The 26,980-nt window shown below is 45.6% G+C and overlaps 1 protein-coding gene across 1 annotated transcript in view; it reads right to left on the reverse strand.

Moving 5' to 3' along the window:
• Positions 1-26,980, reverse strand: part of PRRC2C (proline rich coiled-coil 2C) — a 2,776,386-nt gene that overhangs the window by 2,608,746 nt on the left and 140,660 nt on the right. Inside the window, exon 3 of the mRNA XM_044086759.1 lies at positions 7,889-8,066. Within this exon, the coding sequence (XP_043942694.1) occupies positions 7,889-8,066 (178 nt within the window). The remainder of the gene's footprint in view (positions 1-7,888; positions 8,067-26,980) is intronic.

Raw genomic sequence — 26,980 nt, forward strand, 5'->3', positions numbered from 1 at the left:
CCTGCAGGACTTTCCTTGCAGTAAGCTGAGTTTGTCTTGTCAATGCCGTGAAGTAGACTGGAAGTTGCTTTTGTTTTTCTTCTGTGAGAAAAGCCATCCGAGTTAGTGTCCAGTTCTGCACCCAAAAATGTTATCCTTTGGGATGGCACTAGTCTTGACTTCTGTATGTTGACTGTGTATCCCAAGGCTTGCAGCAGTTGTATGACATAGGCCAAATCCTTTATTATTTTTGTCTTGTTGTCCGCTTGTATTAGGCAGTCGTCCAGGTATGGGTAGATTTGAATTCCCTGAAGCCTGCAATGTGCAATTACTGATGCCAGGCATTTCGTGAATACTCTGGGCGCAGTAGATAAGCCAAAGGGCAATGCTGAGAATTGATAATGCTCTGATCCTGCAAGAAATCTGAGGTGTCTTCTGCAATCTGGTCGTATAGGGATGTGCAGGTATGCCTCCTTGAGATCTAGAGTTACCAGCCAAGACTCCTTGCCCAACATGGGAAGAAGTTGCTGTAGGGTCAGCATCTTGAATTTTGGTACAATGAGATATGTGTTCAGTGCGGACAAGTCGAGAATAGGCCTCAATTGAGTTTCTTTTCTTGGTACCAGGAATAGTCTGGAGTAAAATCCTTGGCCTTGTTCCATAGATGGTACCTTTTCTATTGCTCTCATCCTTAGTAAGTTGATTATTTGTTTTAGAGCCTCTGACTTCTGGCTTGGTGGAAGGTTTGGCATTCCTCTCTTTTTTGGTATAGTGTGGAAGTGAAACCTGTAGCCTTTGTCTATTGTTTGCAAGTCCATTCGTCTCCTGTAATGCAATGCCAGTTTTTTGAAAATAATGCTAACTTTCCGCCCAGGGGTGCTTCCAGTTGTTCCCTGGTAGGCGGAATCAAAGCCAAGTCATTGTGTCTGTCCTGTGGAAGTGGTTGCAGTCGCAGCTGTGGAGGCACTCCTCTGGTTGTCAGGTTGCCACTGGCCCTGTAGGCACCCCTTGATTGACCTCTGCCTCTTGGGCGTCTATTTCTGCCTCTCTGTGCTCTGGAGGTGTCTGGAAAGGACCAATTCTTTGAAGGCCAATTTCTGCTGAACCTCGGAGGTTGGACCTGCAGAAAATCCTTGACTGTTTGCACAGATTTTGCTTTTTCTTCCACTTTCTTTAGAACCTCCTGTGCAGGGGAGCCAAATAAACTGTTTCTCCATAGGGGCATCTAGGAGTTTAGACTTAACATGGTCTGGCAAGGATTGCTCTTTTAGCCAGGCATGCCTTCGAATCACTGCTCCAGTCATAGCTGATCTAAATGAAGCCTCCAGTGCATCATAGCCACATTTAAAAAAATGATTACTGACCTGCTGAGAATTGTGTACCAACTCCTGAAGGGACTTGCGGTCTAAAGGTTCAGGAGAGGAAAGCTTTTTATTCAGCTGATCTAACAAAAAATCCTGGTACTGTATCATGTGAAATTGACAGTTTAAAGCCCTGGCAGAAAGAGTAGCAGATGTATAAACCTTTTTACCCCATCTCTCTAATGCTCTTGATTCTCTTTCAGAGGGTAGGGGTTTTTTGGTAGAGGCAGCTGCAACACCCTTAGGGCCCTGAGAAATGGTTTCTGGGTCTGCAGCGTGGGCCTTATACAAGTGGAAGTGAGAATCCGGGACCCTGTAATATCTGTCAGGTTTGGCAGGGGCCGGGGGAAGAGAATCAGGGGCTGAACTGGCATCATTGTATGCATCATCAACAACTGATAGTACAGGTGGTATGGCTAAAGGCCTATGCTGTGGTAAGTATAAAAAAGTCCTTAGCCTTTTCCTAGAATCAGAAAAATCCTGACCCTGTCATTGGAAATGTTCCCTCATTGAATGTAGAGTTTTCCCAAATGAAAATTCTTCAGGGGGGGAGGCAGAAGGAATGGAGTCTTCTGCATCTGAATCCTCATAAGGTGAGTATGGTCCTTCCTGATGGTCTGATAAATCTGATCCATCCGAGGAATAGTCAGAGGAGAGAGGTTCAGGGGGGACAGTCCTAGGCCTTTTTTCAGGAGGGGGTTGTGAGGCCCTTTCTGGGTGAGGTTTGGATCCCCTGATCAAAGAAATAAGGTCCTCAGCAAGGCTGAGAATCTGAGAACTTGAGGAAGGTCTGTGAGGGGGAGCTTTTGTAGGTAAGGCCTTGGAAAGTTTAGCTGCTTTAGCCCTGGAGAAGGCCTTAATAAACATAGAAGCAGGGGGTCTAGCTGCCCCACGTGCAGGAGTAGAGATGTCCAACGGAATGGTGTCGGACTATTCTTGTGGGCCTGCTTCTTCGGTAGGAATTTCTGTAGCCGACTCAGCCGGGGCCTCTGTGGCCTCGGTTGTCGGAGGTATGCTTGCGGCCAAAGGAAGAACCGAGGACTCCGTTTCAGCCGAAACCAAGACACTCGCGGTATGCCTAACCGTGGCTTCAGCCGAAACCGCGGGCCGCGAGTGTCGGTCCTTTTCCTTGCGTTTTTTAGCTAAATGTGTAGTCGGAGTCTCCGACAGCATTTTATATGCAAAAGCGGGACCAAAAAACTCTTCTGCAAACTCCGACCGACGTACGTCTAAGTGTCCGTCGGTTGAAGGAGGCACAGGCTAAACAAGCTGATACGTCGTGGTCTGGGCCTAAGCAAGGAAGGCAGTAAGAGTGGAAATCCTTATGAGGTATTTGTTTCCCACAAGTTAAACAATTATTTACTTTGTCTGACATCGGCTGAGGCAAGAAAGAGTCCCCAGCGGGTACTTAGCTTTTAGAAGTCTTCGGTAGCTGAAATCTCTGGATCTGACCGACCGGCACTTGCGAACAGCTTCTGCTTCGGGCACCGCGCGGCAAGAAAGACTGAGGAAAATGGCGTCGGTTGATGCCTTTATACCCCAGGAGCTATGACGTCGGGTGAAGTGCGACATCAGCCAATGCCAGACCCAGACTTTGGAATCCGGCCGACCGAAGGGCTGCCTGAGGCAGGACAACCCATATGTTATGACTGCAGATGCATCCTTGAAGGACATCTAAGCACAGAACTCCAACTTTCTCGTAACAGAGAAGAAAAAGGCGGGAAGCAAGCGCCTGCTATAACAGACAGTCAACTGACTAGACAACGATAAAGAGACCTCTAATTAAAACGGTCTCCACACAAGAGAACACCACAAAAGTCTAACGAACAATCACAAAGGGAGGACTAGGTCCTCTAACTCAAACAGGCCTAGCCCGAGGGAAGGGAAACCACAAAAAACGCACAAGCACACACAAGAGAACCAGAAATGCCAACAATCGCTCTCACACAAAATCTAATCAAACAATTAAATAATATCAAATAATGTCTCAAGAAATTTCCCCAAGAAAAATAGTTTTCAAAAGGTACTTAGCCAAGCCAAGTCGATACCACGTCCGAGCTCTACAAGCGGCAAACGAGATCTGGGGATGTGGAGCAAGGTATTGTGGGATATCATCTTAGCCAGCCAATCAAAGACTTGAGCTAGTATATAGGCAGAGTCGGAGCCGACTGTCGGCTCCGAACCCACAGGTGAAGAATAATGGCGAGATAGGACTACATAACATCCTGTAATTCTTCATTTTCAGCACAGTCCGGTATCAACATCATTTTCTGTTTAAGTAATCCAGTAAGATGCTGCTGATACTTTAACATATGAAATTGACAGCTTAAGGCCCTAATAGCTAAAGTAGCAGAAGCGTATACCTTCTTACCCCATCTGTCCAGGGCCCTGGAATCTCTATCAGAGGGGATAGGGTTTTTGGCAGTAGTGGCCTTGATGCCTTTGGGTCCCTGTGAAATGGTCTCTGGGTCCGCAGTGGGATTCTTAAAGAGGAACTTGTGAGTCAGGTACTCTAATATCAATCAGGTTTCGTGGGAGCTGGAGGTAGTGTGTGTCTGGGGGCAGGCTAGATTCCAAGACGGCATCACCTACAATGTCCAGTAAAGGAGGGTTAGCTAAAGGCCTGTGTTGAGGTAGGAGTAAGAATTCTCGAAGCCTCTTTTTGGTGTCAGAGTAATCCTGCTCTCCCAGCAGAAATGCTCCCAAAGTGTGTGCAAAGTTTCACCAAAAGAAAAATCTTCTGGAGGGGAAGCAGAGAGTATGGAGTCCTCTGCATCAGAATCCTCATAGGTAGATAAGAGCAAATCCTGGTCATCAGAAGAAACAGAAATTTCAGAATCTTGATCAGAAGAATCAGAAAGAAAATCCATTATAGGTCTCTTAGAGGGAGAAGGCTGGCTTCCCCTAATTAGAGTAATAAGGTCTTCAGCCATTCTTATTTGTTTTTTAGGCATATGGGCTTGACCATGAGGTTTGGACGTCAGTTTTCTAGGTGTGGATCGAGTTTTAGGCCTTGAAGAAGATGGCGGTTTAATATGCATGTCCATAGGCCTGAATAAACCCTCAGAAGCCGGTGCCTGCACAGCGGCTCTGGACCCATCCAAGGTAGAGACATCCGCAGGTTCCATAGTCAAAGCTTTTTGCAGCATACCGGACTCCAAATGGGTCTCAGTAGAGGCCTGCGAATCTGAAGTAGCAGTTATCAGGGGCTGCGAAAGTGCCTCACTCAGTACCAGTGAAATGGCGACTAGCTTAACGGAAGCGTCGTTGGCAGCTTTGGACCTATGCGGTCTGTCTTTAGCTTTACATTTTTTCGGAATGTCGGTAGTCGGATGGCTAACCAAAGCCATTTCTGGATAATTAAACAGAGTACTGAAGTAGTTTGAAGCAAAAATGAACAGACTATGAATAGTTAAAGGATTGAATAAGGCACAAAACCGACAGCGAGGGACGTCGTGGTCTAGGCCTAAGCAAGAAATGCAGTACGAATGAAAATCTTTGATGTATTTGCTTTCCACAAGAAATACAGTTGTTAAATTTTACTGACATCAGTTTAGAGCAAGAAAAAAGATCCCCAACGGGGTACTTAGCTTTTTTGAAGACTTCGGTTCTGAAACTCAGAAACAAAAATTTCAGGAGTCTGCCAACCGGCATTTGCGACCTGCTTCTGCTTCGGGCACCATACGGCAAGAAAGACTGATGTAATGACATCGGCTGCATGCTGGACCTCTGCCCACTGATTTGGGGGTAGATCTGGCCACCCGCTTGGTGTTGGTAACGTGTGGAAGTGAAATCTGTATCCCTGGGGCACTATATTTAAAACCCACTTGTCCTGGGTAATGGGTTTCCAGTTCTTTGCTTGAAGAGCAATCTTTCCCCCCCAAAGGGGCAGTCAGTTGAGAGGTGCTTGGAAGTTTTAAACAGTCATTGAGACAGTTTACCATACGGTGAGCTTTATTACTCTCAGATCTGGAAGTGGAGGTGGGAGGCCTGTGCCTTCTTACCCCCATCTATCCAGCTTAGTCCTGTGCATACCCTGGGAGCTCTGTTGGACCTGGGTTTGGACTGAAGGTCTGGAAGAGGCAGGAAAGGACCAATTCTTGGAAGGCCAATGCCTACTAAACCTTGGAGGTTGTACTTGTAAAAAATCTTGAACAGTTTGCATAGATTTAGCTTCTTCCTCCATCTTTTTAAGAAGAACTTCTGCCTTGTTGCCAAACAGGCGGTCCTGGTTTAAGGGAGCATCCAGTAATTTCGCTTTAACATAATCTGGCAAGGATTGCTCCTTAAGCCAAGCATGCCTTCTAAGTACAGACCCAGTCAAGTCACAGCAGCCCAGCAAGATGCCTCTAGTGGATCAAAACCACATTGCAAAGTATGTTTTCCAACGTGTTCAGCTGAATGCAGTAAATCCTGTAAATCCTTATTTTCAGCACAATCAGGAATCAACATCAATTTCTGTTTAAGCAATCCAATAATATGCTACTGATACTTCAGCATATGAAACTGGCAGTTTAACGTCCTAACGGCCAAAGTTGCAGAAGTGTATACCTTCTTACCCCATCTATCCAGCGCTCTGGAGTCTCTATCAGAGGGGGTAGGATTTTTGGCAGTAGTAGCTTTAATGCCCTTGGGTCCCTGGGAAATCGTCTCAGGATCCGCAGCAGGATTTTTAAAAAGTAACTTGTGAGAGTCAGGGACCCTGTAATATCCATCAGGTTTTCTGGGAGCAGGAGGTAGAGAGTCCGGGGCCAAGCTAGAGTCTGAAAAGGCATCATCAACAATGTCTAGTATAGGAGGAATAGCTAAAGGCCTGTGCTGGGGCAGGAGTAAGAAATCCCCAAGCCTCTTTTTAGAATCAGAGAAATCCTGACTTTCCCAATGAAAATGCTCCCTGAGAATATGCAAGGTTTCACCAAAAGATAAATCCTCTGGGGCAGAAGGAAGAGTCCTCAGCATCAGAATCCTCATAAGTAGTAAGGGTAAATCCTGGTAATCAGAGGAAACAGAAATTTCAGAATCCTGGTCAGAAGTATCATAAGAAAACTCAGTTCTAAGTCTCACGGGGAAGGCTGGCTTCCCCTGATTAAAGTAATAAGGTCTTCAGCTATTCTTATTTGTTTTTTAGGCATAGAGCCTGAACGTGCGGTCTGGGCGTCAGTTTTTTAGGCATGGTTCGAGTTTTAGGCCTTGAAGAAGATGGCGCCTGTTTAATACGCAAGTCAGTAGGCCTGAATATACCCTCAGAAGCCGGTGCCTGCACAGCAGCTCTGGATCCATCCAAGGTAGAGCCATCTGCAGGTTCCACTGTTGAAGCATCTCGCAGCTTACCGGACTCCGAATGGTCTCAGTAGAGGCCTATGAATCTGAAGTAGTGGGTATCAGGGGCTGCGAAAGCGCCTCACAGAGTACCAGCGAACTGGCGAATGGCTTAGGATAAGAGTCGTTGGCATCTTTGGACCTAGACTGCCTAAATGTGTCTTTATCTTTGTGTGTTTTTGGAATGTCAATAGTTTGATGGCTTACCAAAGACATATCAAGATAACTGAACAGAGCACAAAAATATTTAGAAGCGAAAATATACAGACGACTGATAGTTCGCGGTTTAAATAAGGCACAAAACAGAAAGCGAGGTACGTCATTTCAGGGCCTAGGCAAGCCATACAGTACGAATTAAAATCTTTGAGGTATTTGCTTTCCACAAGTAATGCAATTAATTTACTTTTACTGACATCGGTTTAGAGCAAAAAAAAAAAGTTTTCCCAATGGGGTACTTAGCTTTTAGTTGAAGACTTCGGTTCTGAAACTCAAAAACGAAAATTTCAGGAGTCGGCCGACCGGCACTTGCGAACTGCTTCTGCTTCGGGCACCGCACTGCAAGACAGACTGATGTAATGGCGTCAGCTGCATGTTTTATACCCCTGACGACCTGACGTCTCAGAAGAGACAGTAACCGACGCAGGACCCAAGACTTTGTTAATCAGGCCGACTGAGGGCTACTATAAGCAGATAACCCAAATGTGATGACTGCAACAGTGAAACACAAAGAACATCTTCAACTCACCAGTAACACTGACATATGAACGGTGAGGGTGGAATAGCAGACGGCAAGCCAGTCTGGCAGAGATTTAGACTTGTTGGTTTATCTGTAGAGAGACATTTAAAACTGTTCTCTATACATATAAAAAGGAGTGAAAAAAATTAGCAGTACACAGTGAACTGCTTGCCAGCTTGTAATACAGCAACTGCAGTCAAGGCTCCCCAGTGATGAAAGCAAGAATGAAGTCTGCATGCAAAAATACACTCAGTGTGAAAACTTATGACCCTTGTAATCCAGGGATTTTCTCAGTCTCCATTTGCCTACTGTCTGCCTCAGACCAAATCACTTCATCAGACAGGCTCTGGGACATTTGGGAAGCTGGGCTAAGTTCCTTAAGGGTCACCTAGGCAACATGCCTACTAAATACCCATGAATGCATAAAGTACAAGTCACAATTACATTAGTTACAAAATTACAGCTGTTCACAAGGAAAACACTTAGTACTTACTTCTCTTCTTCAATCTGATCTTGTTTGGAAGCCCATCCACTGCCATCCTTGGGTACAATTATCACATTCGGATCATTACCTTTGTTCTCTGCTTTTAGACTTGGAAGGTTAGCAGGAGGGGGCATACGCCTTGTAATAGCAACTTTTCCAAGTGACTGCAATCCATGGCGAGCAGCAACTACAAAATTAAAACACAGAATAATGTAGGCAATCAAAACTAAGTGCGTGTACAAGTGGATTGTGACTTGTGGATTAGGAAGCAGACTGCTTCCTAATGTTTAGGAAGAAAGTTTTAACACGTAAAGTCATAGGTTCTTAACCCAAACTACATAGCAGATGCACTCTTTGTAGCACAGATATATGTCGATTCCAGACCCATAAAAAAGCTAGGAGAAAAAAATCCAAGTTGTATTTCTATTGGGCAGCAAATAAATTTCCAGTGAGCCACCTACACAAGCAAGTTTTTTTGTTTTTCTTTTCGAGACCATTAAAACAACTGCTTACAGGCATGCTACAACCTAATGAAGCCATACTGCAAAAAATGCCAAACACTCCTCTTTCAAAATAGCTATGATAGCATTATTTCAGCTTCCAAAATGAAAAATGGGGAAGGGGAGAAATGCAAAGCCCCCAAAATCCAAACAATCATACTGGGCCCAAGTTGATGCATTAAGCAAGATATTATAAAATTAAGTCCTATGTACAAACTCATTCCAATGTGAGCAAATGCATTAGGTGAAGCCCAAAGGTACAACCTGACCAGAAGTGGCATTAAGAAAGAACACATTTAGTATGCTGGAAAGTACAGTTGTGTACACTTACCATAAATGAAGATGTTTGAGTGTATTCACTGTTACAGTCATTACATTTGTGTAATCCTGCTGGCAGGTTGCCCTCAGTCAGCCTGAATTCCAAAGTCTTGGGCCCTGCGTCGGTTGCTGTTGCCCCTTCCCTGACGTCAAGTCGTCAGGGGTATAAACGATGCAGCAGACACCATTTTCTTCAGTTTTTCTTGCCCCAGATGTCGGCTGCCGCCATATATATATATATATATATATATATATATATATATATATATATATATATATATATATATATATATAAAACATAAAACATACATGCACCAAAATAAACTAACTTCATCAACAAGCAAATACACCATATATATAGATCAGAGAAGTAAAGTTAAGTTCCAGCAGAAATAAGGGGGATGGCAGGTGGGTAACCTGGACTGGAACAGTGAATACACTTGAACATCTACATTTATGGTAAGTGTACACAACTGTACTATGTTCGTGTTTCACTGTTGCAGTCATTGCATTTGGGTAGAGTCCCAAAGCTATGGCTGGGGAGCTGGAGCTAAACATTAGGAGCGGCTATGAGGCCCTGCAGAACTGCAGTGGCATAGCCTGCTCTGGAGTTTGAGTAAAGTGGCAGATTGTAATGCTTTGTAAAGATGTGCACTGAACTTCAAGTAGCAGCCTCTAAAATGTCTTTGGTTAGTACTCCCCTGAGAAAGGCTGCAGAAGTGGCTGCAGCTCTGGTTGAATGTGGCCTAATGCCCTTAGGCACTGGCTTGCCATGCTGTGAGTAGCAGAAACGAATGCAGTGACCTATCCATTTTGAAATAGTCTGCTTGGAGATAGCCATTCCTTGTGATCCTGCAGCATATGCCACTAGCAATTGTTCTGTCTTTCTGAAAACTTTAGTTTTGTCCAAATAGAATCTAAGTTGTCTGTGTACGTCGAAAGAAAGCAGAATTTTCTCCCCCTTGTTCTGTGGATTTGGATAAAATGTTGGCAAATGAATAGTTTGGTTAAGGGCTACACTGGACACCACCTTAGGCATAAATGTAGGGTTTGTCCTCAGAGAGACCCTGTCTGGATAAAAAAATGCTAAAAGGTTCCACAGCCATGAGAGCCTGTAGCTCACACACTCGTCTTGCAAAAGTTACTGCTAGGAGCAGAGCTGTTTTCCAAAATAAAAACTTTATATCCGCAGTAGCAGCTGGCTCAAAAGAAGGTAGGGTGAGTTTTTCCAAGACATAATTGAGGTCCATTGCAGGTATTGGCGATCTCATTGGAGGCCTTCAATTTTTGGCTCCTCTGAGGTATTGCCTTAAGGCATGAGAAAAGAGTGTTGGCTCTGTATTGTTTGTGCCTTTCGGCTTTCCCCGGTTAGGGGTCGCCACAGCGGACCTCCCGTCCACTAATGATTGGCAGTAGATTTTTATGTACTGGCTTGCCGGGTTAACGCACAACCTTCAATGAAGGAACGCCCATTCACGCATGTCGCTACACAGAAGACGCTCTGAGAATCGAAAGGGCAACGTCTGAGGCGACAACGCTACCGCAGCACCACCACCGCAGTGGTGAGTGGTGGCTCTGTATTGCAATGAGCTGAAATGGCAGAGGCATGAATTTTAATTGATGAAAAAGATAGGACTTTGTCCAGCATCTCAGTTAAGTATTGCAAAATCTGAGGAATATTTGGTACAGCTGTGTCAGTTCCTTGGGCTTGGTTCCAAGCATAAAATCTCTTCCATTTTCCAGCACAGGATTTTCTAGTACTAGGCCTTCTGGCTTCCAAAATGACATCCATCACAGCTTTACTGAGAGGAGTGCTTTGTATGGCTACATTATACGCCATGCTGCCAGGTTTAGAGTCCTGAGTTGGCTGTGCAGAATCTGATTGTTTTGTTGGGACAGTAGATGAGGTATTTGAGGTAAGGTCTAGGCTGGGCATAGAGACAAGTTCCTTAAGATCGGATACCAGTACTGGCAGGGCCAGTCTGGGGCAATCAAAATCATTTTTGGTTTCTCCTGTCTCACCTTTAGGAGTACTTTGGGGAGGAGAGGCAGTGGAGGAAAGGCATATACCGATACATTTTTCCAGTTGAAAGAGAAGGCGTCCACTTTCCATGCTGGCCTGTGAAAAGTCCTTGTGCAGAATTTTTAGTTGAAAGTTGTGAGGGGAGGCAAATAGATCTATGTCCGGGCGTCCCCATTTCTTTATCATCATGCTGAAGATTTGTAGATCCATGTGCCAATCCATGAGGTTTCTGCTTAGTTCGTCTGCCAGAGTATTGTCCTTTCCTGGCATGAATTGTGCCTGCAGATGAACTTGGTAAGTCAATGCTGTGTCCCATAAAGCCATGGCTAGTCTGCAAAGGGGGTAAGAATGCGTGCCCCCCTGCTAATGTACCACATGACAGTGGTATTGCCTGTCTTTATCAGTAGGTGTCCCGGATGAATTAGGTCCTTGAAGGCTGTCGGGGCATTTTGAACAGCTAGCATCTCTTTTTCATTGATATGTAGATGCATTTGATTTGTGGACCAAGTGCCCTGAATGCCTCTTCCTGCCACGTGGGCCCCCCAGGCAAAATCTGATGCATCCGTTGTTAGGTTCTGCCTGGCTGGGGGTAGTGAGAATGGCTGTCCCTTGTTTTGGTGACAAGCCTTTGCCTATCATCAAAACTCCTAACGGAGGCAGGGCATGAGAGTAATCATGGTTTCCAGGCTGTGGCAATGTTGTGTCCAGACACTTTTTAGGTACCATTGAAGTTTCCTCATATGCAGTCTTGCATATGGAATTAGAATGATGCAGGATGCCATGAAGCCCAAAGCCTGCAGAATTTTTCTTGCAGATAATTGGGCCTTTGATGCCATTTCCTTGAAATAGGTAGTCAGTTGCCTTTGTCTGGCATGAGATAAGCCATCTGGGCAGTTGTATTTAAGCTTGCACCCAGGAATATTATCTATTGAGAGGGTACTAGTTTTGATTTCTTTTCGCTGACTGTGTACCCTAGGCATGTTAAGTCTTTTCACAAACGCCAGATGCTGTATTTTATTTTATATTTATTTTACATTTGTTGGCCGCGCTAGTCCAGCTGGAACAATGTCCATTTTCAGTGGAGGCCCGGGGAGAAAAGCTCCAATGATGAAAGCAAGATAATAAAAATAAACAAACAATAAACAATTAGCTCAAAAGCAATGAGCAAAAATACGAAGATTTTAGTACAGGTAATACAAATCTAAAAAGAAAACAAATAAAACCAACTAAAGTAATAAGTAAGGGATTAACTACATTCAATACAGAATATGGAAGAATGGAATGGAATTCCATAATAATGGAAGTATTACGTAGTTCAATATGTAATACATAATTATAAAAGACTATTAAATTTTTTTTTTTTTTTTTTTTTTTACATATATGAGAACAGTAGTAACTAGAAAGACATTAAGTCATTTGTAGTCAGAGAGACTATTACAGTGGTGAAGAAAGAATTATGATAGAAGAAAGATGAAAGCAGGTTAGTCAGGGTTGGTACAAGAGCAAAGCCAGAATTTGTTGAGGTGTAATAGAAGTTGTTTCTTAAAGAGTGGAAGAGTGGCTAGAGAGGAGATGTGTGAGGGAAGGTTATTCCATATTTTGCCAACTGAGTTGGAGAAAAGGCAGTTACCTGCAGTATTTGTAATTCTAGGAGTGTTAACTTGTAGTTTTTCAGAAGAACGTAGTTGTTTCAGGTTATTATAGGGAGTAAAGAGGTTGCCAAGAGCTGGTGTTTTTGATGGTTGATATAGAATTTTGTGTGCTATTAAGAGTTGTTGATAAGCTTGTTAGGAGAATGTCTGTAGTAGAATGTCCTTGCTCTCTGCTTGAATGAGGCAGTCGTCCAAGTAAGGATATATTTGTATTCCTCTTTGTCTGCAGAAAGCAATTACTGGTGCCAAGCACTTTGGAATTCGGCCGACCGAGGACCCGCCTGACAGCAGGAGAACCCATCTGTTATGACTGCAGCTGTATGCATGATGAACATCAGAGTAAAATCCTTGTCCCTGCTCTTGCTGTGGCACTTGTTGAATAGCACCCATGCCCATGAGGGATGAGACTTGTTTTGAGCCTCTGCCCATTGATTTTTTGGCAGGTGTGGCCAACCGTTTGCCCTTGGCAGGGTATGGAAGTGAAACTTGTAGCCTTGTGACACAGTCTAAAACCTATTTGTCTTGGGTTATAATGTCACAGCCAAATATGCACTCCTGCATGACAGGCAAATAGCGTCCAAAAGAGAGAAAGAGCCAGCATACTGTGTGTTAACTTTTATTAAAATAAAAACAGACTGGTTTCGGCCGGAATCATTTCAAAGCCTTCTTCAGTGCAAACATTAAAGAAAAAATGATATTCATTTCAGTAATATATACAATAGTCTCAAATCTGATTGGTTCATCTTAGAATTGTTCATTTAGACCAGCTGGGAATAGCCCACCCAGTTTCACAATCCACTTTTTTTCTTTATTATTTAAAATGGAGTGCCATCCAATTTTATTGGATCTGTTGCCCTTTATAATATCAATAACCAAAAAAGCAAATCTGGCAGTGGGATGTATAAGTTGATGTTTGTATAGTGCATTGGAAGACATTTTATTTTTAATATTGCTAATATGTTCTGATATCCTTATTCTAAAAGGACGGGAGGTCTGGCCTATGTGAAAAGCACCACATGAACATGTGGCTTGATATATCAACCAGTCGGTACTACAATTTGCAAAAAAATTTATATCATACACTGCTGAACTATTTCGACTAGAAAAATGTTTAGACTTGAAAACCTTGTCACAGTGTGTGCAGTGTCCACAAGGATGACAACCAACTAACGTATCCCCCCTGATAGTAAGTTGTGTAAATTGAGAAGATTTATTAATGGATCCATGTTTATAATGACTGAAAGAACCCAGATGTTTGCCCTTACAATATGAAAATAGACATCTATAAGGTATGATTCAAGAGAACTCATCATCATACTGTAATATATTCCAATGCCTATTTACACTTACCATTAATTTCACCGTGTTCCTGGCATATGTTGTGACTAACCTATGGGTTGTGTTGTTGCAACATTATGGTCCCTATAACTCAAAAATTCTTCTCTTTTGGTCGAATTGACCAGATTGCTTGCCTGTACCACATAACCCATACCATATCCCCTGGCTTTGAATCTTCTGGTAAGGTCTTGCCTATGGCTCTGGAAAGAAGAATAGTCAGAACAGATGCGTTTTGTTCTGATGAACTGCGATTTTGGAATATTGCGGGCTATGTGTGGAGGATGGAAACTAGATGCATGTAGAATGGTATTATATTGGGGATATTTTTCGAATACTTCAGTACTCAGTGTATGATCTGATGATCTGCTGATGTTAACATCTAAAAATGTAATGTTATTTGGATCATAATGAATGGTAAATTGTAGTCCCCAAAGATTCTAATTTAAACAGGATACAAAAGCATGCAATGTATCCACCTCACCTCTCCATACCATCCAAAATCATCTAGATAACGCCTCCAGATGTCTATGTGTTCCAAAAAGATGTTCTTGGATTGGTCATAAATTAAATGTTTTTTCACAAAAGCCATAAACAAATCCGCATAGATGGGGGCAAAAGAAGCCCCCATTGCTGTATCTTGATAGAAAAATACATTACTACTGAGTACATAGCCTGCTAACTGTACTAAAAATGAGTTGAAATCAGAGTCCTATAAATTGGCCACCTCTAGCCAATATTCAAGTGCCTCCAAACCAGATTCATGTGGAATAATGGTATATAAGGTGCAAACATCAAGTGTGCACATCAGCCAATCAGGTTCTAATTGACTATCTGAAATTATTTGTAGGAAGTTGGTAGTATCCTGTAATCGAGACCGAACCAAGCATAAAAGCGTTGGGTTATAATGTGCCAAATTTGAGAAAAAAGTGCTATTTTTTCCCCTAAGGGTGCTGCCAGTAGATAAGTGCTTGGTGCAGGCAGGGGGGGGGGTGAGTCATTGGGACTGTTTCCTGCATGGTTGTGATTTGTCTTCTCAACTTTTGGTGGTAGAAGCACCCCATTGTTTAGACCTGTACGAACCTTGCGGCTGGGATCTGCCTCTGGGACGTCTGTATCTGCCTCTTTGTGGCCTGTCTTGACACTGGAAAGGACCAGTTCTTTGTAGGCCAGTTCCTAAATCTGGTTGGCTGTACCTGTAGGAAATCCTTAACTGTCTGCATGGATTTCGCTTTATCCTCCATTTTCAACACCTCTTCTGCCTTAACACCGAAGTATCATGCAGCAATAGAACATAATTTTGCTTTAACATGATCAGGCAGATTCTGTTCCTTTAACCAAGCATGCCTTCTAATAACAGAACCCGTAACCGCGGCGCTGCAAGAGGCCTCTAGTGAATCAAAACCACATTGCAAAGTATGCTTTCCCACTTGTTCAGCTGCATGCAATAAATCCTGCATTTCTTTGTTATCAGAACATTCAGAATTTGACATTTTCTGTTTAAGCAGTGACATTAAGTATCACTGATATTTGAGCATATGGAACTGACAATTTAAAGCCCTTACAGCCAAGGTAGCAGAAGTGTAAACTTTTTTCCCCCATCTGTCCAGTGCCCTAGAATCCCTATCAGAGGGGACAGGGTTTTTTGCAGTGGAAGCCTTGACCCCTTTGGGACCCTGAGAAATAGTTTCTGGGTCAGCAGCAGGGTTTTTATATATAAATTTATGCGAGTCTGGGACCCTGTAGTATTTGTCTGGCTTAGCAGGTGCAGGGGGGTAAAGAGTCAGGAGACAGGCCGGACGCTGAAAATACAACATCTACAATGTCTAGAACAGGTTGAATAGCAAGAGGTCTGCGTTGAGGTAGTATAAGAAAGTCTCTGAGTCTTTTCTTAGATTCTGAATAATCTTGGCTCTCCCAGTGAAAATGTTCCCTCATGGTATGCAGTGTTTCCCCAAAAGAATAATCTTCAGGAGGAGAGGCTGAAGGAATGGATTCTTCAGCATCAGAATCCTAGTAGGGAGGAAAAGAGTATCCCTGTTCAGAAGAGGAATCAGAGGAAACAGAATATTCTGTCTCTTGCCTAGGCCTCTTATCAGGAGGGGGATGGGAACCCCTGATCAAAGTAATTAGATCTTTGGCCATTTTAAGCATCTGGTTTTAGGCAGGGTAGTCTGAGTAGGAGAATGCTGTACCTGTTTCTTTGTCTTTAGAACTGCTTTAGTCTTTGCCTTTGAAGCTGAAGTTGGCTTAACATAATTGTGTAGGTCTGAAGACACCCTCAGAAGCTGATGCCTGCTCAGCGGCTCCGGACCCATCTGAGGGAATGGTTTCCAAGTGTCCAATACCTTGAGTATCCAGAAGACCAGTCGACTCCACGTGTGAGTCGGAAGCAGCCTGTGGCTCTGAGGTAGCAGGCGTCAGGGGCTGCGAAAGCGCCTCACTGAGAACCGGCAACTGGCCTAGCGGAGGCCTCAAGTCTGTTTTGGACCTCGGATGCCCATCCTTTTCCTTGTCCTTGCTTTTTTGTAAACTCCGGTCGGCTGTTCCGATGGCATTATATAGTTAAATCGTCGGCCAAAGTAATGAAATGCAAAATCGAACCGACGCTTAGTGCATTGGTTAAATTAGTACAAAACCGACAGCTAGCAACGTTGTGGTCAGGGCCTAGGCAAGGAATACAGTAAGAATGAAAATCCTTATGAGGTATTTGCTTCCCACAAGAAATACAATTGTTAACTTTTTCTGACATCGGTCTGGAGCAAGAAAAAAGTTTCTAACGGGTACCAGCTTTAATGAAGACTTCGGTTCTTAAATTCGGATTTGAAAATAGGAGTCGGCCGACCGGTACTTGCGAATGAGAAGTTATGTACCTACCATAACGTTCCATGTTAGCTGTCTTCTCTCGCCTTCTTTCTTGCTTGATGGTTCGGAGCCGATCCTCGGCTCCGACTCAGCACTTTGCTAAGCTCGAGAGTCACTTTTACCAGCTCGAGGCAGCCCCATATCCCATGATGCAAGGCGGTAAGTACCCAGATCTCGTTTGCTGTATATTAGGCAATAACACCCTGCATAAAAAACTTCCCAGAAGGAAGAAGGAAGGCAGAAAAACACCTGAAGGATGGGTAAGGAAGACCAGAACTGTATGGTCTTAAAAAGGCATACTTCTATGTAGGGAGAAAAAGGGTCTGTCAGGCCAGGGGAAGGAGGGAGGGTCGCAAGAAAGAAGGCGAGAGAAGACAACTAACATGGAACGTTATGGTAGGTACATAACTTCTCAATGTTAAGTTGTCAATCTCGCCTTCATTCTTGCTTGATGGGACCGCGTCCCTAGCACCTCTATCCTGGGTGGCTCAATGGAACAGACTCTTGAGAACTGTAGAGCCAAAACTGGGTCTATCCCTGGAGGCCAAATCCAATTTGTAATGAGAAACAAAGGTATGTCTAATGGAAGTCTAGCCTGAAAGGCTGTGGAAGTGGCTAAGCTTCTGGTTGAATGCACCTTGGGTTTCTAGCACAGCTGTTTTCCCCTGAGCTGATAGATTTCAGAGATGACAGAAGAAAGCCATCTAGATAAGGTCACTTTGGAGACAGGAAGGCCTCTTTTGTTATCAGCATAAGAAATAAAGAGTTGATCGGATTTCCTGAATTGTTTTGTTCTGTCCAAATAATATCTGAGTTGGCGGTGAACATCAAGATAATGTAATTTTTGTTCCAATCTGTTTGAATAATTTGGGAAAAATACAGGAAGGTTAATAGACTGGTTCAAATTACTCTTTGAGGCGACCTTAGGCAAAAAGGTCGGATTAGTTCTCAAGGATACCCTGTCTTTGTGGAAGACCAAATAAGGGGGACAAACAGAGAGAGCATGAAGTTCAGACACTCTCCTAGCCGAGGTAATAGCAACCAGGAAGAGTGTTTTCCATGAAAGACATTTCAGGGAACATGAAACAGCTGGCTCGAAGGGAGGAAGAATCAAGGATGTCAGCACCAAATTTAGGTCCCATTGAGGAGGAGGACTCCTGACTGGAGGTTTCAGGAGAAAGATTCCTTTTAAAAAGGCTCGACAAAGCCTGTGGGACATAATGTTGTGATCTGCAAACCCGACATGAAAGTTCGAGATAGCAGCCAACTGAACTTTGACCGTGGAAGATGAAGAGCCCGCGTGAAAGATTTCCGCTAAGAAATCCAAAACTGCTTGAACAGGAGCAGTAAAAGGATCTATATTTTTAGCTTTTGCCCAACAAGAGAAGCGTTTCCATTTGCTGGTATAAATCCTTCTAGTAGAGGATTTTAGTGAAGCTACTATGATATCCCTAACAGGATTAGAGATCACAGGAAGCCTGGCTAAGGAAGGAAGTGGAGCAACCATGCTGTGAGGTTGAGAGAAGGGATAGACCGGTGCAGCTGACCCGATTGGTGAATCAGAAGGTCTGGTACTGGGTCCAGATGCCACGGCTGCACCAAAAGGTGACGATGGAGGAACGGAAACCAAATTTGTCGAGGCCAATATGGAGCAATGAGAATCATTTTGGCTCTCAAAACGGTGGCTTTCTGGAGAACTTGTGGAATCAGCGGAAAGGGAGGAAAGGCATAAAGAAGTCCCTGGGGCCAATCCTGGGTTAGAGCGTCTCTGGGGGGATGGCCTGGCAGTGGGAAGAGAGAAAAGAAGTCTGGGCATTTGCTGTTTTGGGGAGTAGCAAAAAGATCGCAACATGGGTGGCCCCATTGTAGAAAAATCTCCTCCACTATAGATTGTTTGAGAGACCACTCGTGAGGCATGAGAATAGCTCTGCTCAATCTGTCTGCTAGAATGTTGGTTTTCCCAGGGATATGCGTTGCTACCAGAAACCGATGAGAGGAGATCACCCATTGCCAAAGTCTGAGAGCTTCTCGACACAAGGGGTAGGACTTGGTTCCGCCCTGTTTGTTGATATACCATACTACAAACATGTTGTCTGTGTGAACTGCAATTGTTCCCAAGGGAAGAAAGTCGTTGAGGGCTTGCAACGTTAAAAAGCACTGCTCTCATCTCTAGGACATTTATGTGCAGGTGGTATTCGAACGGTTGCCACATTCCATGAACCATCCTGCCCTGATAATGACCCCCCCACCCGATCAGGGAGGCGTCCATAGTGACAGTGGCTACTGGGGCCGGGGATACAAAGGGTCTGCCTTGGTGAATCTGGGGAGAAGTAATCCACCATGAAAGATGATTCTTGCAAATTTGTGTCACCAGGATTTGGTGACGCATTGGAAGTTGTTGGTAAGACCACCGAGTGAACAACATCCATTGAAGCAGACGCATGTAGAAGCGGGCCATGGGAAGAAGGGTAATGGCCGCAGCCATGAGGCCCAACACCTTCAGAACCATTCTGGCTTGTACCTTTTTGCTGGCAAGGATGATCGTCACGTGACTTTGTATATCAGAGATTCTTTGGTCTGTGAGGGTTGCTGACATCCGAACAGTGTTTAAGTTTGCGCCTATGAAGGTAATAGACTGGCAGGGCAATAAGGAGGATTTTTCGTAGTTGATCGAAATCCCTAATTGAGTGCAGAGATTTAGTGTGTAATCCCTGGCTTGAAGAAGTTGATGCCTGGTGGTGGCTGAAAGGAGCCAGTCGCCGAGATACGGAAACACCTGGAATCCTTGACGTCTCAGGTGAGCTGTGACCACTGCCATACATTTGGTGAACACTCTGGGGGCTGTAGTGAGACCAAAGGGCAGGGCTCTGAATTGAAAATGACTGGACCCCCTGCCGAAAGCGGAGAAATCTTCTGGAGCGTCTGTGAATTTTTATATGATAGTACGCGTCCTGAAGATCTATTGAGCACATCCAGTTGTCCTTCTCTAGGAAGGGAAAAATTGACTGAAGTGTGACCATTCGAAATCTTGTCTTTCTCACAGACTTGTTGAGTCTGCTGAGATCCAATATTGGTCTCCAGTCTCCCGTCTTTTTGGGGACCAAAAAGAATCTTGAGTAGATTACGGGCTCTGAATGGTCTGTTGTAACTGGCTGAATGGTTCTTTTTTGTAGAAGCTTTAATACTTCTAACTCTGCAACTTCCCTTAGACCGGGTGGTACATCTGGAAGGGAATTTGTGTGAGAGAAGTGACTTTCCTCGAAAGGAATTTTGTAACCCTCGGATATAATCGACTGTACCCATCTGTCTTGAGAGAGGGAACGCCAGGCTTCTGGGTACAGCGATAGTCTTCCCCCGACTGCCTCAAAGGATGGACAGTCAGGCAACATCTCAGGGATGCTGGAAGGGCTTGTCAGAGAGAGGCTCTCTGCTTCCCTGGTTCTGTGGACCCCCCTCTGCCTAGAGCGGCGTCTGTTATTGTTACCCCCTCTGCCTCTAGGGGTAAACTGACCACGTGTATCCGGCGTGACTCCTTGGGATTTGCGGAACCACATCTTTCCACCCTTCTGTCCTTTGGGGTAAGGTCTAGAAGGGGTGGAAAAACGGACCCCTACGGCAGATAGAGTCTTGCCGTCCTGTTCACACCTGGTCAATGTATCCTTCACTTGAGGGCCAAACAAGGCTGACCCATCAAAGGGAGAGTTTGTGAAGGACGCCTTAAAGGGATCTGCAAAATTACAGAGCATCCAGGATTGGCGTCTAAGAGCCACCCCTGTACCTGCGGCTCTACGCTCCATCTGCTGCATATGATATCAGTCATGGAAGAGTTAGCTATAGAATTAAGGATTCCTAGCTGAGAAGCAATTTTCTCTTGAGCCCCTGCAGCCGTAGGATCCTGTACTACTTCACCTAGTTCCTTAAGGATGTCCCTTTGGAGTCTGGTGAAGTGACATAAGTAGTTCAGTGAGCATAGCAAAGGTCGCTGAAGAGAAGATCCGCTTACCATACCTATCCATGGTCCTAGAATCCTTATTAGGAGGATGGACTGACGGAAGGATCTGCAAGTTCCTTCTGAGTGGCAGCCGCCACCACCATGGCATCAACAGGGGCACCTTTGTGAGGAATTGCTTTTCGAAGGGGCTGTAATAAATTTAGGCGGCCTCCTAGGAACTGGCTCTACAGAGTCAGGAGCAGCCCAAGCCTTCGAGCAATAACCTCCATAAGGGGTCGAAGGCGGAGACACCCAGGAGGTGGAGGGCCGAGATCCAAGCGCCTCTAGGTATACCGACTCATCCTCAGAGGGATTTGTGGAGGCCAGTTTCCCCTCTGTTTTAGGAGTTCTAGGATGTCTGAAAGGAGACATCCTCAGAGGGGATCTTGGGATCCCTCCGACTCATCTAAGTCGGTATCTGAAGTGATAGACTCAGGGAGTCTAGGTGTTTCCTCTTACAAGTCCTCTTGGAGGATTTCCTGACTGATCAGGAGAATCCTCGGAAGAGGGGTTATTCCCAGTGGGGAAACCTGAGGCGGTGGAACTCTGGCTCCGGGAGCAAGAGAGATGGAAGAGATATCGACAGGCACTGTAGAGGGAGGAGCTAAGGGAATGGACTGCTGGCTGAGCCCAGTGGCCAGCACACTCTTCATCACCTCGGCTCCCCTCCCAGGAGATCCGAGAGAACCCGTTCGAAGAAACGGGACTCCAGGGCCCACTGAAAGGGAAGGCTCGAGGCAGATGTCGGAGCCGAGCTCACCAAGGCCGAGGCTCCAAGGGAAGAGCGGGTCGGACAAGGGTCCGATGCCACTCACCCCTTGGAGGAGACCAGGAAGCCCGACCACCGAATCCCTCAAGGAAGGTCTCAAGAGGAGATAAGAGTAGATGCAGAGGGTGCAGAAGGGGGTATCTGCCCCTCAGCCATAGCAGTAACTATCCCCGAAGACTCCAGCTCCAAACTCTGAGGTAGAGTCGAAGGAGGAACTTGAAGAGGGTGTGGACTAATAGTAGTCTGTTGAGACGGACTATGCAGCATCTGGGCCAGTGCCTGTGATTTTAATAATCTACTTACCACCCTCTCTAAATCATGGTCTGAAAGCCTGGACGACCTAGATGATCGGCTCCGATGGCTCCGCTCCGAAAGGAGAGGTGAGGCCGGAGCCGAAAGAAACAGCTCCAAGGAAGGGGACCTAGACCTCTTCCTCGAAGGAACCATCAGAGCCGAAGAAACCACAGATCCAGACGGAGCCGAGGACTTTTCGGCTCCAAATGAAAGTCTCGATGCATCGGCTCCAGCCGGAGCCGATACAGACATAACAGTAACGGTGTCGGAGCCGGTCGGCGCCGACACCGAAGCCTGAGCCACATGGTGGTCGGAGCCAGCCGGAGCCGACACCAATGTGACCATAGCATGATCGGCACCGATAGCCATCGGTGCCGAAGATTTTTGCAAGACAGGATCGGCTCCAGCGAGCCGATCTTGACTCCGAAGGAGTCGGAACCGAGGCCACCGGCTTAGATACAGAAGCCTGGGCCTTAGAAGACTTAGAAGTCTTGCTCAGAGCCGATTTGGCGGAGAGCCCTCCGGTTTAAGGAGACCCCTTAAAATCAACTTATTTCTCCTCTCCTGCAGGACTCTCTGGCTAAAGGAATGACAAATTGCACAGGAGTCCTGCAGGTGGAGAGGTCCCAGGCAATATAAGCAAGAAGTGTGACAGTCTGTCAGAGACATTTTCTGACAGCACGAGTCACACTTCTTAAAGCCTGAGACCCTTTCTTTGGACATGGTTGTACACAAACAGTACACACAACACAGTCCCACTCAGACAACTAAAGTTATCTTATTATTCAAAAACTAACCTCTCACACACACACCCTAACAGGGGGGGGGGATGGGAGGGAATGAAGGCCTGACTAAAGAAGGGGAGGAAAAACAATTTTAGTCAGAAAAGGGCTTAAAATTGAGTAAAAATGAAGGTATATTAAAGAAAAGTGAAAATAGTTAAAGTTTAGGGGCAAAAAGTGGTTAAAAGCTGACACTTACCAGGAGCTGGCAAAAGGAGGACCTCATCAGCGAAGCGGCAAACGAGATCTGGGTACTTACCGCCTTGCATCATGGGATATGGGGCTGCCTCGAGCTGGTAAAAGTGACTCTCGAGCTTAGCAAAGTGCCGAGTCGGAGCCGAGGATCGGCTCCGAACCATCAAGCAAGAATGAAGGCGAGATTGACAACTTAACATCTGCTTTTGCTTCGGGCACCGTGCGGCAAGAAAGACTGAGGAAAATGGCGTCGGCTGCATCTTTTATACCCCTGGCGCACTGACGTCAGGGAAGAGGCGACAGCAACAGATGACTGACCAGGACTTTGGAATTCAGGCCGACTGCGGGTAGCCTGCCGGCAGGATAACCCAAGGGTAATGACTGCAACAGTGAAACACCATGAACATCTGTACTATGGTTCTTCGTGTTTCACTATTGCAGTCATGACTTGAGAGGATTCCCAAAGCTGAAAAAAAAAAAAAAAAAGGGGTGGAGGAAGGAATATAGAAATTAAAGATAAGCAGCCTATTAAGGGGATGCCAGCATGCCCTGCAGGGCTGCAGATGCAAAGGCTGCCCTTGTTTTGGAGAATGTAGCCAGCTGGTACTGCTTGATGAATGTGTGGATGTCCAGGTGGCAGCTTCTAGAATACCCTTAGTTGGGATCCCTTCTCAGGAAGGCAGTGGAAGTAGAGGCTGCTCTAGCAGAATAAAATCCGATAGATTTGGGAAGACTCTTTCCATGAAAGGAGTAGCAGAAATGGATGCAATACGATTCATTTAGAAATTGTCTGTTTGGAAATGGACTTCCCCTCTGCCCCAGGAGTGAAGGAAACCAGAAGCTGGTCAGATTTCCTTACTGATTTGGTCATATCCAGGTAATATTTCAATTGTCTGTGTACGTCAAGGGTATGCAAAATTCTTTCCCCTTTGTTTTAGGGATTGGGAAAGAAGGTAGGGAGATGGATGGCCTGGTTGACAATAACCCCAGAGACAACTTTAGACAAAAGAGGGGTTGGTCTTGAGACACCCTGTCAGCATGGAAAATAATGAAGGGCTGAGTGGCCATAAGGGCCTGGAGTTCAGAAACACTCCTGGTTGAGGTAATGGCCAGCAAGAATGCACTTTTCCAAGAGAGGTAAGTTCAGGTCAGTTGAAGCAGCTGGCTCAAAATGAGGTAAAGTCAATTTTTCCAGGACAAAGTTTAGATCCCATGCTGGAGCAGGTGGTGGTCTGTGTGGTCTGATGTGTGCCACACCCCTAGGGAACATTTTTAACAAATGTTAAGAAAAAATTGGCGGATTTGACCAGACAAAGGAGAAATTGCAGAGGCATGTATCGTGATGGAAGAGTAAGACGGTCCTTGCTCTAGAGCTCTGCCGGGTAGTCCAGAACCAATGGCAGAGTGGCACGTGAGCTGCTGACGGCCTTGCTGTGGCACCAGATAGTAAATCTTTTCCATTTGTCTAAGTAGGACTTCCTGGTGCTGAGTTTTCTGACCTCCTTAAGGTTTAAAACCTGCCTGCTGAAGGCTGTACTGTCATCCGCCTTTGGGGTATCAGCCATGGCAACAACTTGAGGGTAGGAAGGTTTGAGTGCAGTACAGTCTCTTTTTCCTGAGTTAAGCTTTCTGAGAGGGGCAGGTTCATGGGAGGCTGTTTGGCTAGATTGAGGAAGCAAGGGGTAACGGTGCTGCCTGGGCCAGTCTGGAGATATAAGAATAACGTTTGGTCCTTCCTCCCTGATCTTGAGGGAGTACCCTGGGGATCAGGTGCAAGGGGGGGGGAGCATACACAAATAGGTTTTCCCAGTGTAAGGACAGGGCATCCACCCTCCCTGCTTCTGGATGGAACTCTCTGGAGCAGAACATGGTTAAGCTGGTGGTTTTCTGGGGTTGCAAACAGGTCCATGTCCGGGCTCCCCCAGTTTTGTGCGATGTTGAGCAAGATCCCCATGTGCAGTTGCCACTCGTGGGGATCCAGGAGGCTTCTGCTTAGCTGGTCTGCCAGGGTGCTTTGTTTCCCTGAGATATATTGGGCTATCAGGTACAGTCCCAGATTTCAGGCTGACTGCCAGATTTGCATAGCTAGGCAATATAGGGGGTAAGAGTGAGTGCCCCCTGCTTGTTGATGTACCACATTACTGTTGAAATGTCTGCCTTGATTAACAGCACTCCTGGTGTCAGGTGTTCTTTGAAGGCTAGGATTGCCCGGTGCACCAACAACTTTTAGGTTGATATGGGGGCCCTGAATCTCTTGTTCCCAAATGCCCTGAGTGCATATATTCCCTTGGTGTGCCCCCCCAGGCTGTGTCTGAGGCATCTGTAGTGATGGTCTGGCCCTGTGGGAGACTGATAAAGGGTAGGCCCTTGTTTACAGTACATGCCTCTGCCCACCATAAGAACTCCCCTTTAAGCAAGGAATGATGGGTAGCTGGTGTTCTAGCGACTGAGTGCTGGCACCAGAAGTTCCCAAAGTACCACTGTAGCTGCCTCATGTGTAGTCTGGCTAGGGGTACCAGCAGAATGCAGAAGGCCATGTACCCCAGCACTTCCAGGAATTTCCTTGCTGAGAGATGGGCCCTGCGGGCCAGCTCTGTGAAGTATGAATGGAGGAATCTCTGCTTCTCCTGAGGGAGAGAGGCTGTTTGAGTAGATGTGTCCAGAAGAGCTCCCAGGAAGGTTAACATTTTTGTGGGTAGGAATTGGGACTTCTCTTGAATGACAATGAAGCTAGGGGTGGATAGGAGAGTTTGAACAAAAGTGAGGTCCTGCAGGAGTCCATCCTTGGTGACTGCCTGAATGAGGCAGTCATCCAGGTAGGAGTAAATCTGAATGCCCTTCTGTCTGCAAAAGGCAATGACAGAGTCAAGCACTTAGTAAAGACTCTAGGAGCAGTGGAAAAGCCAAAAGGCAGAGCAGAGAACTAAAAATGTGTGAGCCTGCCCTGAAGCGCTGGAAACTCCTGCAGGGCTTCCTTATGGGAATATGAAGGTAGACATCCTTCACTTCTAGGGTCACTAGCCAAGCTTGTGGCATCAACATGGGTAATAGCTTGTGTAAGGGCAGCATTTTGACTTTTGGTACCAGGAGGGACAGATTCATATTGAATAGGACTAAAATGGGGCGCCAGGTGCCCTCCTTTCTGGGTACCAGGAACAGTCGAATAAACAATTTTCCAGCCTGTTCCTTTGGTACAGGTTCCACAGCAGCTTGGGCATAAAGCTTTTGTATTTGACAGATGGCATCTGCCCTCTGATTTGCTGGTACATCTGGAAAGCCTGAATGCCTGGGGCTTTCATTGAAAGAGAATCTGTACCCGCTGGTAATTTTTAGGACTCATAGATCTGAGGTGATATCCTGCCAATTCTGGAGAAAGAGGGAAAGTCTTCCTCCTAGTCTCTCTGGGGGGTTGTGGGGCAGAGGGGCAGAGTAGAATCATTCAGAGTACTTGGAGGAGAGAGGGGGCTTAGAACTCCCCTGCCTAGGTGGAGCAGTGGTCTATTGTCTGGATCTCTGTTGGGCTTGTAACTGGTAGGTCTGTCCCTGCGTGCTTTGCTCTGGATGGGCTTTAAGTAGGAAAGGACCAATGACTTGTGGGGAAGTTCCGGCTGAACCTGCAAGAAATCCTTCACAGTCTGCCTAGACTTGGCCTCGTCTTCTATTTTCTTGATAACCTCTTCAGTTTTGGCCCCAAACAGCTGGTCCTTATCCAGAGGGGCATCTAACAATTTGGACTTTGCCTGGTCAGGCAAAGGCTGTTCCCTTAACTAGGCATGCCTTCTGATCAGAGCCAGTGACTACAGCCCTGCTGGAAGACACCAAGAAATCAAACCCACAATGCAGGGAATGTATGGCTACATGGGAGCTGGAAATTATAAGATCACCTAGTTCCCTGGTAGTACTGCTGTCTGGTAGGGTTGAAATTTTCTGTTTTAGTAACTCCAGTACATTTTGCTGGTATTTCAGCATATGGAATTGGCAATTCAGGGCACTAATGGCTATGGTGGCTGAAGTACAGGCTTTTTCGCCTAATCTAAGGCTCTGCTCTCAGCTGGGATAGGATTTTTAGAGGAACTAGCCCTAGCCTCCTTAGGACCCGGAGTAATGACCTCTGGGTCAGCTGTTGGATTTTTGAAAAGATACTTGTGGGTGTCTTGCACCCTATGTCATCTGTCTGACTTCCTGGGGGCAGATGGGAGAGTCAGGGATGAGTGAAAACTCTAGAAAGACATCTTCCACCACATCCAGGATAGGGGGATTGGCCAGGGATTTATGCTGAGGCAGGTCGAGGACTCTGTCTTTTCTTTGACTGAGGGTTAATTCTGCACCTCCCAGTGGAAATGTTCTCTGAGGGAATTTAAAGTTTCTCAAAAGAGA

Source organism: Protopterus annectens, chromosome 10.part0 (assembly GCF_019279795.1).
Source record: "Protopterus annectens isolate FY-2018-M chromosome 10.part0, PAN1.0, whole genome shotgun sequence".
NCBI lineage: Eukaryota > Metazoa > Chordata > Ceratodontiformes > Protopteridae > Protopterus > Protopterus annectens.